Raw genomic sequence first — 18,791 nt, forward strand, 5'->3', positions numbered from 1 at the left:
TATTTCTTTACCTGCCTGGAGAAACTGGTGGGTACCTCATTGTTTGTATTCATGATTGTACACGCATTTTAAAGAACAAAACCAGACAGTCTTATCTTTGACTTTTTTCCTTGTCTAAGTATTTTTCTCTGACAAGTAGTTTCACACATTATGTTAGAAGCTACCTATTTACTGTTTTAAACACGTGTCTCCTAATTTCACTGAATGTCTTTGGATAAAGAGAGGAAAAAAAAAAACCAAAATGTTTTTTAACACTGTTTCTTGTTTTACATGTCTATAACTTTCACTTGTGTTCATCCATCATAGCAAACTAGGATAGCAAAATCCTGAACTGCTTCAGTTCTTACCATGTGGAGAGAGTTGGAAGGGAATCCTCAAATCCCTAGTCTTGCTGGCTATCTCTGCTCCCTTGTTTGTGACGTACCCTTTTTCTGTAGCCTTAGTAACAATAAATACTCCACAGTTTTCTTAATTTTTTAGTAAGAGGTAAGGCAGCAAAACCAGTTCCAGAATTATGCCACATTTTCTTGCTAAGTTGTCCAGTGGATGTACTGAGCCCTGACTTGGATTCGAACAGCAAATGGTTTCAGTTGAGCAGGTCTCCTGGAGATTGGTGGCTTTTCACTCAGTGAAATAACCTGCCCCTTATTAAAATGTAAAAATTTTCTGTAATTTTTTTTTTCTTTAACAGAAGCAAGTCCTTTTTCCATGTGTTATCTCAAATTACAAATACGTTGGTGCTGATAATTGTTTCCATATATATATTATCATGTCCTACAAGGCCTGTAATTTCCTTTGACCTAAGCTGTAGTTTGATACATGATTTGATCAGCGCTATTAGTGAGTCATTTTATCCATACGTATTTACTTAATTGGTTATTTTTCTCCCCGCCCATGTTTGTATATAATATACTCTACAAAGGAAAAGGAAATCTGACTGCTTGCAGCTGAGTCTAGTAAAAGAGCAGTTAGGTTCTATCAGAGCCAGCAGCTGTCCATAATGAATTCTGAATTAACATTATGAGTGAAGAAAAGAATCCAGCCATCTGCAGGAAATATGAAAATATTTTTATAACCCAATAGCCAAATTCTGGAAAGGGGTATCTCTCAGATTTCCCAGCTGTACCTACAGTAAATTCCAGAATATCCATGGATACACAGTATACTAGAACACATTACATCAACTTGGCTATCTAGTGTGTTTGGCTAACTTCGAATGGGCTATATTTTTATCTAAAGTAATCAGCATGAAAGCTTTTTTAAATCACCCTCTGTGTGTCTCTAGAAGTAAAATGAAGCTTTAAAATAGTCCTATTATCTTTTTGTGGAGGCCTTCAACAAGTGTTCTGCCCATAATATTAATCTTTCTTTGCTTTTCCTACTTTTATAGACTTACTTCAGGGTCTCATCACTCATTATCAGATTTTGTCAATAACTGTTGTCCCAAGTGGCACTGCATTGCAGTGCCTTTTTTTTTTTTTTTTTTGTCACCTGAATTTTAAAAACAATTTGCAATTGTTTAAAAATTATTATGAGGCTATACATCTTACAGCTACTTTGAAACTTCTACATCAAAGCGCCCATGATTTTCATTATAACTTGTCCACAGTATTTACTTGTAAATTCAACATCCTGAAAAAAGAGAGATTAGTTTTCAACTTCTAAACAACTGTGACTAAACAAAGTGAAATGCTTAGTGGCATTAACCTATCACATCCTGATATTCTACACCATTACAGAGAATTCATGCTGGTATAATGACTGCTGAGGTTAAAGAAAAGAAGCATCGGAAGTAGTGCCAGTACCCAAGCTCTTCAGCCATCAGTGGAGTATTATCAGACAAATTGAAAAGGGTATTTTTTCTTTTCACCACTTGGTCTAAGAAAACAGAGGCCTGGCAAGAACTTTGGTTTGAACTCATCAGAGAAGTCTCAGGTTTTTATGCTCTGTTTTCTGCTGCATAACATCTCACTATATTATTACCATATTGCAGCCACTTCAGTTTGAACCCACAAATTTGAAGTGGGAAGATCACATTTGGTTTATCTTCTGAATGTATCCTGTAGATATATTAGTTTTCTGTGGAAAAAAAAAGAGGCATCTAGAGATGGAATCAAAAAAAGCAGGTCTGCTGTACAAAAGTCCTGTCAGCTTCAAGCTTGAGGACTAATTTCTGCTTATTTCTGAGTTTCCAAAGAAGGAGGGAAATAAAAAGTTAAAAAAAAAAAAAAAAAATGTTTTGTAGACAGGTACTTGTGAACAGTACACAGTACATTTGAATTGTGATTGGTATGGAAAAAAAACCTAACGTGGACTGAAGAGGCCTGGTGCTATGTCTTCTTTTTAGCTTTGTACTTACCAAATGAAATACTGTGTCCAGATGACAGTCTGGGAGCTCATCACTGTTCTGTCAGTCTAAACCCCAAGTATAACAAATGGCATATGGTAGTGTTCTGACTTCAGAAAGAGAGATCATGAAGGCAGCTGATGTTAAGAAAAAGAAACAATTGTTGACCACAATAGGTATACAAACACCTAGAGTCGGGGGGGGTCCAGAACAACTCTGAAACTAGGAAACACCTCAGTGTTCAGCAGGTACTTTCAAGGTCATCCTGTTACCCAGTTCTGCAGAACACATTTCTTCACACCTTCTTTAATTCACTTTCAGATAGCATCAGTTCACCTTTCTACTTCCCACACAGATAGGGTAATAGCTCTTCTACATATTCCACATGAAAATGTAATCAAAGCACAGAAATATGCAAAACTACAAAACAACTCCTCAAAACATTCCACTCTGAGAATGCAAAACAGGTTGAAATGTGAAGAAAGCAAGGAGTTAGCAGCAAGCAGCATAATTTCTGCTCATTGGCTTGTTTGCTGTGCTGTAATTTCACTTCTATTTATTGATGATAGGATCACCGTGTACTTCCTGTCATAAATTACTCAGAAGTATCATTTTCTGTATTTACTACAGCTGTTCATGCATAGATCTGTCTTTAATTTAAGGTAATGAGTCACAGTAAGATGTGTTTTTAAAATTAACTTCAATGCATATTTCTAAACTCTATTTCACTACATTTTATTTCAGTAAATTTTAGATCTTTCTTTAGTGGAATGCATAATGACAAGAATGCTTTGTGAATGCATTGTACAGTACAAAATGTAAAATGTACACTGAAACTCAACAAGTCTCACAGAGGAGATACATTTTGGGTAGTTACTCTTAGATGCTAAATAGAGAATGCAGTACACTGAATATAAGATTGCATTTAGAGAAGGAGGAAAATAAGAAGGAGGATAACTGAGAACTGGATTAATTTTGAAATAAAAAATCACAGGAAATCTTTGTGCACAGATAAAACAGTACAGAGAAATACAATTTATTCTTATGTCTTTTCTTTATATATATAATTGAAGAAATCAGGTGATAACGGTGATTTACCGTCAGATGTATATATAAAAATCCTCTCTGAAAAGCAGGATTATGGCACATATTGCTATATAAAATCAACAATCAACTCTGAAGGAAAACCAAGATAAGAAAAAGAAGCAGTATGAAATAGGGTCAATGAACTTTTCAGTTGTCACATTGTGTAATTTCTGCTATATTCCATCTTGCACGCAGAACAATGAGTTTTGGTTGGGTTGTTGGGGTTTTTTTTCCATCAACAATTCATGATTTCAGGAAAGAAATAGGCAGAGGTGCTCTGATATTCCATCCCTTTTAAGGAAGAGAAAGCAAGTCTCAGAAACAGTTCTCTCCCTTTTCAATCTCATAGTTCCTAAAAGTGTCAGAAAAGTCAGACGTATTGATAGAAAGGAAGGGGTCTTGAAGATCTGATTAGCAGGTGGGGGGGTGGAGTAGAGGAGGGGTGAGGAGGATGGAATGCTTGTGCTTTCTTTAAGTATGTGGGACCATGAGACCAAATTTAGATAGGGCTTTTAAGTTTCTCTCACATGACATGTCTAGAATGTTATTTCCTTAGATATCCAAATTCCAGTCTAATAAAAAGATTTCTGTAGAAGAAGTTGTGTCTGTAACTTGTTGGTTAATAACCCTTAATGGATCCCTTACTCCGTGGTGTTTTGTAACAACAAGTTTCACAATTTAATGATGTACTACAGGAAAAACTACTTCCTGTTTGTTCTAAATTCTCTGTCTCATCGTTTCATTTCATGATCCTATTTCTTGTGTGGCAGACAAAAGATGAATAGTCATTTCCTTTTCACGTCCTCCACATAATACATGGGTTTATGCCATTCTTTCATATCTTCCCTTTTCTTGAGTCTTCTCTGCTCCAAGCTGAGTTACCTAGTTTGATTAACCTCCCCTTCATACATTGCATCCTCTTTGGTATGTTTCTTCAACCTTACAATTCCTCTACCATTCTTGAGGTAGGCCACACTGCTTGATGTTCAGGTGAATGCAAGGGTAGCCTTTTGGCATGCAGAATGGCCTCAGAATGGCATTGAAGGGAAAATCCACAGAATCCTTCTGTAAGTAGTGGATTCTTAGGGTGGAGAGTGAATGAATAAGTGTGAGAGTGAATAAAGATATCAAATAAAATCCTTCAAATTAGTTCTACAGAAACCTCCTAAATGTAGTCGCAGTGCAAAACTGTAACTTCAGGTAAATGGCTCAGAAATTACCTGTGGCTGTAGTATTTATGATTTCAGATGTTATTTTCCTTTACTCCTTTACGCTAATGAACTACTTGTATATCTTTTACTTTCATAATGCAACATGGTACATCTTCCTCCACTGCCAAAATAATTTACTAAATATGAGAAGTATTTCTAATACTTCTGAGCTGTCAGCTAGTAGAGTTGCTCTTTACATTTGCACTTCACAGCTACATTCCTGTATTGCTTTGAAGCTATATAGGAGTCTTGTATTTGTGTAAAGTTGTAGCTCGTGGAAGAGCTGGATTTAAAGTCTGGTGAGAGGATTTGAATTCCTGTAATGGAATGTCCTTGTTAGAAGTGTCAAAAAGGATTTTGTTTGTTTTGTTGAACATTACTAATGCTACACCTTTATCCTACATGAAAAACTCAGCTTTTAAAATTATTTCGTAAACAATTATTCCCTTTACATGGGATTTGTTACAGAAAATTATTGGAGTTTTAATTCTGTAAGTTTAATATTTTGAGAGTTTGTTTGTGTTCATGATACAATCTGGTAAGACAGCTTCTTGTGCTTGTTCTCTCCAGAGCTGAATTTAGGATTAGAAGAACAAATTTACTTCCTGAACATTATTACACTTTTGCTGTCAAATATTACAAAAAAAAAAAAAAATGGGGCTTAAAACTAGAGCTGTTATATTTGAAGAATTTAGGATAGTGCTAGAATTCTGAGAACATATGGACTGAAAGGAAAAGCTTCATAAGGCTCTGTAAAGGAAGAAAGATCTGAGGCTGACTTTCTATTTGTGAGTCTCCTATGCTTTTGCCAGCTACCTGAAAACTATGGGGAGCTCTAGACTGAGCTTTATCTACTTGCAGTGGAACATCCAATTTTTAGATTTTTTTTCCCTTATTCATTTTAAGAAGCTTTGTGTGACTTCAGTGGCAAATATGGTTGCCTTCATGCATAGCATAGAGATGAAGAAAATGCAATGGCTAAAGGTTTTTTGGTGAAGCAGTACACCTAAAAATGTGTCGTATACCAGATTTGGCTGCTGCTATCCAACCATAACCACAATGAGAGTAAAAGAAAGTCATTGTGCACTTGCAGATCAGTTCTCAAAGGTCTCTTTTAAGCCAGTACCCGCATTCTTGAAGCAGTCTGGTGTCTCTTCTAAAATGGAATTTGAAATTCCATTAGTTTATCTTTGCACAAGGTCTTTATGCTATTTCAGTCAGATGTATCCCGCCAATGTTGATGTTCAGTAGTTTCATAAGGGGCATTTTTGCTGCTTCCTGGACAGAGGGGTGATTTGCAACTGTGTTCTATTTTCCTAACAGGCAAAGGAGAGAATAATATAAATATTGCCCTTGTCGTAACTACTACAGAATTGCTGTGGGATTGGAATCTAATTAATCATATGAAGTTCCTCAATAAAAGTGAAGGCATTTTTATATTTTTCCCATATCACAAGTAATTTTATGTACTTTCAGTTCATAAATGCAAGCTTCATTCAATCTGAAATTGTAATATTCAATAAAATTTTCCCCTGATATGAGTCAGAAACATCCTAAATGATTTTTGGTCCATATTTTACTGTCTGTGCTTCCAATTAAATGATCTGTGAATAGTGGCAATTACACTGCCTTCCTTTGCCAAAGCACTGAAGTATCAGTAAAGGGTCATCATTTAAACAGCTACAAATTAATCAAAATAGCCAACCTTTAACACATCCGTACAGTGATTTTAATGTGGAATGGCCCCCTTATGCCTCTTAATTTTTCTTTTTTCTGAATTGCAGATGTATTGCATCACAGGACATTAAACATGTTTCAGCTCATGGGACTGAGTCAGTCATGTTTTTAGAAATTGAAAACAAATGTTAGGATGAATGATACTATTTGAAGCAATAACAGTTTCGTAGTAGGCATGCCTATTAAATAGTTTGGTTAGGTTTTCCGCTTGTACACATAACAGTATCTTTCACTAGCTCAAGTGATAGAATATTTTTTTTTAAATTCTAAGTTTGACAATAACACCAAGAGATGCAAAACAAAAGGGAAAGAAATTCTGTAACAAATTTAGAATTCATTTGTGAAATTATTCTCATTAGCTTAACTATCATCGTTAGCAGAAAGTAGATAGGAAAATTTTTTTATGTAACCGTGGCTTATTAGTGAATATTCAAACTGTATGGCTTCTGAACAGTGTTATCAGTACCATATTAAGAAGTCTGTATGATAGCAGAAGAGAAGGAGAAACAGGGGATAAAGACAGGATAGTTTCTTGCTCTCATATAGGAAGCTGTTGGAGTTTGAAGTTTGAAAACGTATGGGGACAAAGAGGAGGTAAGTTAAAATATTCATAGCATTGGTTCAATTTTTACCTGAAAACTGAAAAAGGTAAACTGGTAGACACATGGTTCATTTATAGTTGGCAGAGTTGGAATGTCCTGAACACTTCAAGGTAGTAAAATATCTTGCTGGATAAATTGATCTGTAGAGGACTTTGTTAGGAGTCCACTGGAGCCAAATGCCTCAATAAATGTAATGTGTCTGCCCCTCCATCCTTATCGTCATAACACTGGTGCTTAGTGATGTTTTCTGGTCTGGTATCATCATCTTCGCCACCTCTGCATAAACCTGTAAACTAGCAGATATCTTCTGAAAAATATCATATCCCATTATAAACACAGTTCTGAAACATTAATTCATTAATACATGACAGGAAAGAGAACCATGTTCTGAACTACTGAGAACATCTGCACTATCAAACCACCTTATTTTGCACTTGGCCAGACTAGTTAGGCTCATAAAAACTGAATGTGAAGAGGTATTGTTTGAGGAATGGTTTAAAACATTATATAAACCAATCTGACATACAAATGTGTGCTACTTGTGGTGATTTCTTTGCAATCAGGAAAAAAAAGCAACAGTGAGACAATTTTTTGAGTTTTTCTTCATGATTATTACCAACATTAAAGTCACTAAGATTTCCTGGAATGCAGAATTTTTATTATACAAGGCAAATGAATTCCCATTTGGCTAGGATAGCCATCATTTAATTTGTATATTTTCTTTCTCTACAACTTCCATTGATCAATATCATTGAGTGTTAAGTTTTCCTAAGCTTAGAATATTGACTAATTCTTGCCAGAGTGGCACCTAAGAAAGTTGAGATTGATGTATTTGGTCTGTTAGCGGAAGTCTTCAGGTGTTTGAAGGGGCTCTGCTTCTGGGAAGAGAAACTGGTGGCAAGAATACATGATTAACAATAAGTAAATATGGAATCATAGAAACCAAACTTACCTTTTGTGAGACTAAAACATCTTTCTGCTCTGTACTTATTTCTGACTTGGTTGTAAGTTAATGCAGTTTGCTGGTAACTGGCGAACATTCTTAAAGATTATGCAAGAAATAAAGGTTACCCTGAATTATTGATTTCGGAATGGACCTACGATTTTTAATATCTCATGAAGATACAGAAACAGTGAGAAGATTTTGGGGTTTATATAATTGCCCTCTAGGAGCTAGGTTGTTTCTTTCTTTTTATTTCTTTCTAACAAACAGGTTTTGGTGTTCTTAAATATCCTTAGCTTGGATAGTATCAGTATCTTGACAGTTTATAAACTTTTGCTTACTCTACCATGTACTATATTTCATGGCATTAACTGAAAACAGCATTTAGAAGGTCAGAAACTATGATTCATTGTCACAGACACGATGTGATCCCAGATATAAAAATGATCTACAGAAATCATTGTATTTGACATTTGTTTTTTATACAGCTATATGTATACAAGTAGTTGTGACAAAACTTCATGAAGTTCAGTCATATACTTGCTGTAAAAAAGATAGTCATCCATCTAACAACTTGATTCAATACAGTTACATCCAAACAGCTCTGTAAAAGAATCCTGTAGATATTTTTGGAAATAAGACTTCATTAACACACACGTTGCATATTCAGACCTTAAGTGTATTTTCTGGACTTCTGTGTTCTTTTCCATATTCCTTCTACATCATTCCCATTCAGTTGTGCCAAATGTGTAATAAAGGATCATGTGTGACTAATAGTAATCATGAAAAGGTGAGAACTGTAAGTTTCTTTTTCCTCTCCTGATTGCATAACATTGTCCTCAGGAGTTCCTAATGGTAGCCCATGCAAGTAACAGACAACACCTTAAAAACAGGGAGGGAATGACTGAAAATTTTTGAAAGGCTGACGCATTTTGACAGCAGGTATCATAAAAATAAACTGCTGTTAAGAAGGTCTGTTACTGAGACAGGCTTTATTCTCTTAGATCCAACTGAATATTTCATCGTCAAGGTGTATTCCTGTGCCAAGCTCATGGTAGCTGACCCGTGTCGTCTTCTACCCTCAAGTCCCACAAGGAGGGAAAAGCAACTTTCTAGTTCAGTTGTTCCTGAGGAATCCCTTACTGTTCAGAAAGCTAAGAAGTAGTAGTTTCTCTCTCCTGAACAGAGTGATGTGACTTCACTCACCTCCTGTCTAAAACCAACAACTGACCTAACTCAGAACCTGTAAGGAAGCACTAACTTTGCCTCTGTCTGAAAAATATTACTCACCCAGTCTGAATGTTAATTCAGTGCTGTGATTTCAAGCTTTGTCTTTAAGCATGTTTTAGCTCTTTTATAATCTGTCCTTTGAAATAAGGTAATGACTGAGTATCCTAGTCCAGGTTCTGGCAGTTCCAGATCTTTCTTACATTTTCCTAGAGATGCAAGACAGACACTGAAGTGGCCAGCTGGGGATTTCCCCAGCCTACAGCGAACACAGCTAAGTAGTCATGTCTTTGCATTGCAAAGAGTAACAGCTGGCTAAGTGAAGGAGCAGCGCAAACTGTGTGAATAGTTGGAGACTGAGAGTTGTGAGAGGGATACAAAGTTTACCCCCAAAGTACCACAGAAATATGTAAAACTCCATTTCTGTAACATTATTGTTGGTCAATCAGTTTACTTCTGTAAACAGACTAGCAACAACAGCATGTTTAATGAGTTACAAATCATGCTATAAAGCAAGCTTGAATTCTTAGAGGATTCATCATCACAGTAATTTTCATTTTTAAGAACATATGTTTCTAGAACATGTTGCAATGTGTTTATTTATTAAGCCTGAAACTGCAAGATTCAAAGATCTCGTATAAAAGCATTCCATGTTCTCAATTGCTTATAATGGGTGTTAAAGGAGTTTACTTATTTCAGGGCGACAACCTCTTTCATAAAAGCTGATGTTCACATTCAGAAAAATGTACTGTTCAAATCAGTGTTACAAAACTTTAAAACTTGAATGCCATAATAGTAAACACAGTGCATGAAATAGTTCTTCATATTTTCCCTCCTGTGTTCATTTCTTTTAGTGCTGGAGTCGGCAGGACTGGCTGTTTCATTGTGATAGATGCCATGTTAGAGAGAATAAAGCATGAAAAGACTGTAGATATTTATGGCCACGTAACTCTAATGAGAGCGCAGAGGAATTACATGGTTCAAACTGAGGACCAATACATCTTTATCCACGATGCACTGCTAGAAGCAGTGACATGTGGAAATACCGAAGTGCCAGCCAGAAACCTGTATGCATATATCCAGAAGCTGACACAGATAGAAACAGGCGAGAATGTCACAGGAATGGAACTGGAATTTAAGGTACTGGGATTTTATATTGTGGGAAGCCAAACCAAATGGTGTAACACTTAATGCTGCTCTGTCCTCCACCAGTTGTTTCCAGTAATCGAAAGATAAGACATCAGCAAGCTAAAATTTTAAATTAGGGACACAATCCCTTGTGAAATATACAATTCCATCCTTGGTGTCCAGACAAGAACCATTCATTGAGGGTGGTTTAACCCTGCTGTTCCTTTATTGTTTGTATAGCTTCAAATGTGTGTTTGTGTAATGGTTTAATCTGGTTTAATACTCAGATTTGTCCATATGTGTTAATAGAGCAGACATTAAACTTTTATAAGGTGTTAAAAGAAGCTTTACAAATATTTAGGTAGTGCAATAAAACATGGAAAAATAAGCATCTGAAATTGAAATTATTCATTAACGGATATTAGCAGAGATCATGAAATCTGATAGAGTTATTTGTTTTTCTTATACCTGTCCTTAATTATTTTAATTTATTTTCAACAGCGTCTTGCTAGCTCTAAGGCTCACACTTCAAGATTCATCAGTGCCAATCTTCCATGTAATAAATTCAAAAATCGCCTTGTCAATATTATGCCATATGAGTCTACAAGGGTATGCTTGCAACCAATCCGAGGAGTAGAAGGCTCTGACTATATTAATGCCAGTTTCATTGATGGATACAGGTATTTATGTTGGTGTGTTCTCATGTAGACTGTTTCAAAAGTTTACAAAATTATATATGTAATTTTATTGAAAATAACAATCTAGTATTGAAATTTATTTTTTATTATCAATGAATGCCATGGTTTTTAAATATTAGTGAAAGGTTTAGATTTTCACCCATACAATACAGGAAAATCCTGTAAGTATCATAGAGTCTTTAAACCATTGAGAACTACCAATATGTTTTGCATGCTGAACTTTACTGAGATTTTAAGTACATTCATGATTTGGAACATCTATATTTTCACAGCTATTGGTTTAAAAAGATACATAGAAATAACTTATAGGAGATACACTCTTTGTGTCAAGGTGATAACCTGTGAACTTGGAACACTGATTAAGACTAGACCTAGCTGGCAAAAGTGTTTTGTATATAAACAGTTGCATAGCCCACCAGCATCTTCGTAACAACACAGAGCAATACGCCCTTAGCTGACTTAAGCAGCTGATTGATAGAAAAAGGCATGAAAGAGAAGCAGTTTAGTTTCCATAAGGCAGTTTAGGTGTACCTGAGTATCCATATCTGCAGAGGTCATTTTCTGAGCCTCAGCTCATAATTGGAAACTACCTTCATCTTCACTGTCACCCACAAAGGTGTTTCTATTCATTGAAAGAAGCAAGACAATGTGAACTGGTCATCATCTTATAAAGCTGCTGATCCAGAAGCTTTGAAGAACTTGGCGGTATCTTTTACTAGTAGGATATTAAGACCTGGAAATGCAGTGCGCTCCATTCCTGAATTTTCTTCGTTACTTACTTTTGCTGGAGGCATCAGACTGTTGAAAAGGAGTTCATAAAGAAACTGCATGGTGCTATAATTCCTAAACTTAATAGATTGTTAGACAGTTGTTTCTACAAAATGAACCAACACAACTAAGTGTTTCTTAAGTGCTTTTTACAGCATACAAAATTGGGCTATTAAAGTTGCATTAAAATTTAAATAATAATGATAAAGACATATATCATAATATTAACAGAGTAATTTCCCTCTCAAAGTTCTAAAAATAGAAAGCCACAGTTTGATTAAACAATCATAATAAGATTTTAATGTGCTTATTTTTAATAGTATATAAATTTTTCCTCTAGATAATATTTACATATAAACAGAACATGTATATCAGTTCACTTTTTTGATTAAAATATTATTCTTAATTTACTTTTTTTTTCAACATAGACAGCAAAAAGCTTACATAGCTACACAGGGTCCCTTAGCAGAAACAACTGAAGACTTCTGGAGAATGCTCTGGGAGCACAATTCTACAATTGTGGTCATGCTCACTAAGCTACGAGAAATGGGCAGAGTAAGTAGTGCTGTAATATTCCTTTCCTACAATGTTATAATGATTTTTTATTAAAATATTTCATTGTTGTGGGAATGTCTGAAGAAAAATGTGAGGATTTAGGTTCCTTCTTTTTAAGTATCGGTGGCATTGGTTGGTCACCAGGTGTAAGGTTTTCTAATTTGTAGATGTGTTGAAATAGACAAGCTAGACAAGGCATTTTGTTGTGGGGTACACTGAGATTCAGCAGCTGAGTTTACATTTTGATATTCCGAAGCATGCAGAGAGAGCATTGCTGTCTGTTGAAAAACAAAGATTTCTTATTTGTAAACTTCACTTTTGCAGCATCTGTTTTTAACAATGGTAAAAGAAGGTGTAGTACTTTCAAGATCTGAATGTCTTCTGTGTGTTCATAGCGCTGAACTTTAAAGTTTCAGCATCCAGTTTACAGTCCTAAACTCATTCAAGTGCTGCATTATGTAATGGAAAGAACAAAGCAGTTTACTATCTGGACAGGGTGACGTCAAGATGAAGCCGATATGTGATAAGTGAAATCTGAGTCAGGCCATGTATCAAGGGAATAGAGATGATGCAGGACATGGCTAGTGGTTGCAGAAACAGAGCCTTGACTGAGGCCAAGGGGGACTTGCTTCAACAGGGAAGAAGAAAGAAAACTGAAGATGGCCTCAACATTTAGATTCCATTTTGTATGGAAAACCAGGCTAGGAATAGCCCTTGTCACTGATAAATAATGGAACTGAACAGAAGTATAAACAGGTTCAGAGGTACAGTCACCAGAGACAACCCCTTTGCAATGAAATATTAAAGATCAATTTTATTGTAGGTATGGATCTTCATGTTCACATAAGACAAACTTCATGTTCCTGTCACTAATGGCTCTTTCCATGAGTATTACACTTATCTGAGTGAAAAAGGTTTTATACCAGTTTATAGTAGTGGTCTCAAATAACAGGAAATGTATTTTGCTTCCTTATTTTGTAGGAAAAATGCCACCAGTACTGGCCTGCAGAGCGCTCAGCCAGATATCAGTATTTTGTGGTAGATCCAATGGCGGAGTACAACATGCCACAGTATATTCTGAGGGAATTCAAGGTTACAGATGCAAGGGTAAGTTAATAGAGCATTACATTAGTTCACAGAAGTTTAAAAGATAATGTCAAGTTCTTTCTTTTCCTCTCCTTTTATTAGAAAAACCCTAAGGGTGTACTTTCTACAAGTAATAAACATAAAGAAGATAAAGTTATTATTAAATTAATTAGATCTTTGTGTAAGAACAATTGGCTTCATTCAGATCTAACATCTAGGCAGCACAACTTTGTACAGAGTCCTGAATAACTATTTGTGCCAAAATACATTATATGATTTGAGGACCATTTTCCTTTTTTTCCTTATTTTTCCCTTGATCATTTCTGAGGGCAATTTTTTGTCACTTACAGCTGTAAATATGTTGTTTTGCACCACCCTCTAGGCTAAGTGAGTACGAAGGTTAATACATTGAGATTTAAAAACTGCAGAGCAAATAGCATTTGTAAGAAAAGCTTGACAAGCTTTGCACATAATAATTTGATTTTTGGCATAGCATATTTTCAACATGCTTGTATATCTGCAGAGTAGATACGTGCAGCTGTGACCCTAGCATCCTCATTTTCATACTATATTTCTTATCTGAATTCTTGAGTCCAAAACTGAGAACTGATTTAAGATTAAATATACAGAAACTTTAAATATATTTTTGGCTTTTGTCAGGCTTGTGATTTCTAGGACTTTAGTCTGCACGGAAAGAAAAATTACTGACAGCCTCCATTTCTGTAAGATCTGTAGAATACTATTTATTTAAGTGAAATAGCAGGATGTACTGTCCAGGAATGAGTGATTACTCAGAGTTGCCAGCCGGCATCCAAAACAGTAGACTTTCTCATAGTTAGCTAGACTGCTACTTTTAGTGTAAGCTTCAAGTAAAATTAGATACTACTGACAATTAACTAGACAGTATAGTCCGTAACTGAGTCAGCATATGAATATTTTAATTTAGCAAATGAGACTTAGGTGTGTGTTTTGGGGAAGAAAATGTAGACACACTTCGTCTGACTTTCATTCTATCTGGAGTCTAGTAAGGATCACATGACTTACATCTTCTCTAACCTTAACCTATTTGTACTTAACAAAAGTGGAAGTGAACAGGCTCCTAACATCAGTCTTTAACCACACTTGTAAGCATAGACAGTCAAAGCCAGTTTCACTACAACTGTGCTGACAGTTTTCATAGATCATTTATAAAAAATCTGTTCCATCTCAAGCTGGAAGAACTCTTATGTGACACAGTTCACCAAGCTCAGATCACAAAATAACGGTGATAACAAAAAGGTACAAATGTAGTTGAAGTATCTCCAAACAGTATGTATTTCCAAAAAGTTCTTTCTAGAGTTTATAGAACTAGGGTATTTATGAAAGTCTCTTTGCTTATAGCTGGAAAACCAGTAAAAATTCTGAGTCAAATAAGTTAATTTGCCAGAAATAGTTTTACTGAACCTGATATTAATACACTTACTTTAAAAAGCAAACATCCACCTTGGCAGTGGCTCTTGCGGCATTTTACCATCACGTATCATTGCTTCTCAAATCTTAAAAATGTCTTTACATTCATGGGCCAAATTTTGTTAATGCACTGGCAAGCTGGCAGAGCCATCTTGTATTTTCTAGATGTGCTGGGAAACTATAGCTCCTCCCAAATTTACTGGAAGCAGTGGCGACTACTTACCAAAATGTACATTATAGTTTTCTTGTAGTTAGGCTTTTATGGCTGTTACATTTAGGAATTGAGGCCATCTAATAAATTGTTGCATTCAAAGAAAGGTAAATCCTGCAGTGGTTACAACCAGCCTCTCCCCCTCTTATCGCAAAACCTATCCCTAATGTTAAAGTACCATCCATGCTCTGACAGAGCCAAGCAGGCAAATTACTCACCAGGGACGAGAAAAAAAGCACACTGCCTTTGAGGTGTCAGCAGCAAGTTTTGGTGTGGAACTCTCTGATGTTTCTGAAACAAAGTTGTGAATTTTTGTAAGGTGAAATTGACCTCTGTAACTGTTTCAGTATATGGCTTCTGACTGCTTTACACTCACTCTCTAAACTCCAAGGTCAGTATGTTGGGGCAGTCTCATTTAAGGGTAAAGTATTAATGATGACTGTTATTATAAATTCTACAGCCTCATCAAAAAACAATTGAATATCCCCCATGAGGAGCAAGAAAAAATCCAAATGGTCAGCCAATCGATAGGATGGTACATTAAAAGAACTCTGCTCCACAGGGAATCTCAAAGTTCATGTTTTCATAACTAACTGTGCAAACTGTCACAAGTAAAGATTTTAATAAAATTCGGCATTTGTATTTGGACTGCTGTTGGCAAGCATCTCATTAAAAGAAAGCAGCACTGTTTGTAATGTCAGTAGCAGAGGGAACTGTGTAAGAAATTGCAGGTCAGTTCCCAATATGCTTTTATGCTACTCTAACATTAGACTAAGTTTATGTCTGTGCTCATTAAATAGTGTTAAATAACAGAAAATATTGCCATTAAAACTAGATCAGAACAGTTTTCATAGACTTGCACTGGATTATTGAGTTATTATGATCATGAAATATACCAACTCAGCTGATACAGACACACCTGAAAAATAAGTATTTACTATCAAATCTATTTTGCACATAGAAATTTGCAGCCTTTCCAATGACTGTGTAGACTTAAGTAAAGCAGCATCTTTCTTACCTTTTGTCTCTCTCAAAAGTTACTGTTATTCTAGCATAATTCGTATCAGGGGCAGAATTTGCTGGAGAGTTTCTGTCTCCTTAACCAACATGTTGAAGTGAGTCAGTCTTAAGGTTTTCTTTCTTCACTTCAGAAGAATGTGAGGTTATTTTGAAGAGAAGCAACCTATTGTTTTGTCTTCTTGATTAATTAATGTCATATGCCTAAGGCTATCTGAAGGATGCTATTTCATTATGTCTTCTTTGGGGAAAACGGGATGACAGAGACCTTTATGAGAGAAGTCTGCATTAACAAAATGCGGATTTTCATAGGAAATACTTAGTTCTTTTTCTTGATGCCCACAAGAGATAAAATTGGGTAAATGTTTTTGAACAGATTTTTTTTTTTTTTTTTCTTTTAGGTGGGCAAAAATGTTCCACAGAAATAGACTACTAAATTGTCTCAGTGGTCTAGTGGGAATATAAGAGATAGGTCAGAGAAGTGTATGTGTGTCCTGTCATGGAGCAGTGGCTGGCGCACACACACCTATTTTGTATTTTCCTTACTCATCTGACACATGGGAGGCAAAAACCCACAATACTAGAGGAAACATAAAAGCTTTGGTTATTTTTAAAATCACTTCTATTTCATTTCAAAGGTCTGCAATAGCTAAGTGCTTGTGGTGAAGGAAAAAGAAAAAAGATTGTTCTTGCCTACATCGTAACTTGTTGCTTTTTGGGCAGATCTCCTGTAATAATTTCATTTTTTCAAGAGTTTCACTTAGACCATTTTGAAGACATGGCAAGATGGGTCCAGAGCCACTAGTTCACATCAGTAGCTCATGTGCTCGTGCTTTTATGCCCATGCTTTTAATTTTAGCTGTGCAGTTTGATAGTGTCGAAATCATCAAGAACAAAGCTTGAAAATTCAGAACAAATTTACTTAATCCATTTGTACTTTATTTTTTCTGTTTATGTGTCCTGACCATTTACACGTTAAATAGGCATACAGCAGAAGTTGGCATTTAATACTTCCAATGGCTTCATTATAAAAATAACCATGCTGCAGTATTCTGCAGGTTTAAACAATCCTGTTAGTATTCCTAACGAAAGAGAATTAACAGCTTCAGCCAACTTGTTTTGAGAGAGGAAGCTCTTCTCTCGATTTTTTACTGAGTCCCAACTGTTAGCGAATGAAATTACAGTGATTGAAAGGAAGTGGATGGTTTTATAAACAACTGGCTTGTCTTGACCCATCTTATTCAAGGGTTATGCCCACCTCACAGAAAATACCATATTATTAAACATATCATCTGCAGAGAGCAGTGGCTTAATGAGTCTCATCAGTCTCATTCCTGCCATGCACTAGATGAGCATATGTAGGGAATGGAGAGTCAGATTGGAGGCCTTATGCTACCTGTCCCGTGTTTAAAGAATTTGCAGTTTATAGGATTCAAAACATAACTTACGAAAAACATCATATAACCTGGTGAGATTGTTCTGTCTTTAGTCTCAGATACGCTTTTTAAACAGGAAGAATGTCAGACAACTCTCCTATCTGGTGCAGAACAGAAGCAATGCAATATTGTTAAGGAAGCTGCATTTCTGGACCAGTGTGTCCAAAAGCACCAGCCAGTACTGTGATTAAAAGAGTTTTCATGAATGTGATCTTAGCCATTCCCACCTCTTCTCAATGTCCTTTGTTTGTGATTGTCTTTTTGGTTGTTGGCTGACTGACTTCCAGCCCTGGAACATAGTTTTGGGGTACATTATTTGTGTCTTTTGTTAAAGGATGGCCAGTCCCGAACAGTGAGGCAGTTCCAGTTCACTGACTGGCCAGAACAAGGAGTGCCAAAGTCTGGAGAAGGATTTATTGACTTCATAGGCCAAGTGCATAAGACAAAAGAGCAATTTGGTCAGGATGGACCAATTTCTGTTCATTGCAGGTAAGTCAACAAAGCCTCAAAACGACTCATCTGCAGATTTTTTTTTTTTCTAAAGTTGATTGCTGATTGCTTTATAGGTGTATATGTAAATGGAATTTCATAGTGAACTATTAGAAAATGTAATCAAATAGATATACAGAGGAATACATAGGACTGCTTTATGAAACAGGAACTGTTCTGTGATATTCAATTTATACAGAAAAGATTCTTCTAAAATATGTGAAAGCACAAAATTTTTTCTTCACTTAAAATAGTGTCTAGTGCAGAGTATAAACAACCTGGTCAATACTACACACAGAAAGCAGTAGAAGAGCCTTATCACAAGCTTCTGTATCTGATTTTTTTTCTTTAAAGTGAAGCTGTTAATATTAGTGGAAATTATTACCTGTAAACAAGCTAGTTTCACTTCAGTAGCACATTCATAGCAATCGAGACAAATAAAAATGATAGCTAGCTCAAGAAAGGGAATGGAATAGAAAGCAGTGTTTAGAAACATTTCCTATCAAAAAAATCATTGAGACTTGGATTGGTGAGTTCTAACTCCAAAAAGTAATGCCAGTTTTTTGATATGATGACTTCCCTTAATTCCTTTACAGTTGATGAAAAACAGCTTGCAGGGTGTGTAATCCAGGGTGGGCCTTTTTAATATTCTTGTATTCTTTATTTATTTTCTGTACAGCACTCTAGAATCTATAGCGGATGGCCAGAAATAATATCTTTATCTTCTCTCTCTTATTTAGTAAATTGTTTTCTATAAATTCCATTAGGATTTTAGGTAGATGAAATCTTTATATAACAGAG

The 18,791-nt window shown here is 35.7% G+C and overlaps 1 protein-coding gene across 50 annotated transcripts in view; it reads left to right on the plus strand.

The window, feature by feature from the left end:
* Window positions 1-18,791, plus strand: part of PTPRD (protein tyrosine phosphatase receptor type D) — a 1,245,299-nt gene that overhangs the window by 1,216,700 nt on the left and 9,808 nt on the right. For all 50 annotated transcript variants that reach the window (XM_030512143.1, XM_030512142.1, XM_030512141.1 and 47 more), the window contains 5 exons: window positions 10,008-10,293; window positions 10,783-10,961; window positions 12,176-12,302; window positions 13,284-13,409; window positions 17,836-17,990. In XM_030512143.1, coding sequence (XP_030368003.1) covers window positions 10,008-10,293; window positions 10,783-10,961; window positions 12,176-12,302; window positions 13,284-13,409; window positions 17,836-17,990 — 873 coding nt within the window. The remainder of the gene's footprint in view (window positions 1-10,007; window positions 10,294-10,782; window positions 10,962-12,175; window positions 12,303-13,283; window positions 13,410-17,835; window positions 17,991-18,791) is intronic.

This window comes from Strigops habroptila, chromosome Z (assembly GCF_004027225.2).
Source record: "Strigops habroptila isolate Jane chromosome Z, bStrHab1.2.pri, whole genome shotgun sequence".
Classification (NCBI taxonomy): domain Eukaryota; kingdom Metazoa; phylum Chordata; class Aves; order Psittaciformes; family Psittacidae; genus Strigops; species Strigops habroptila.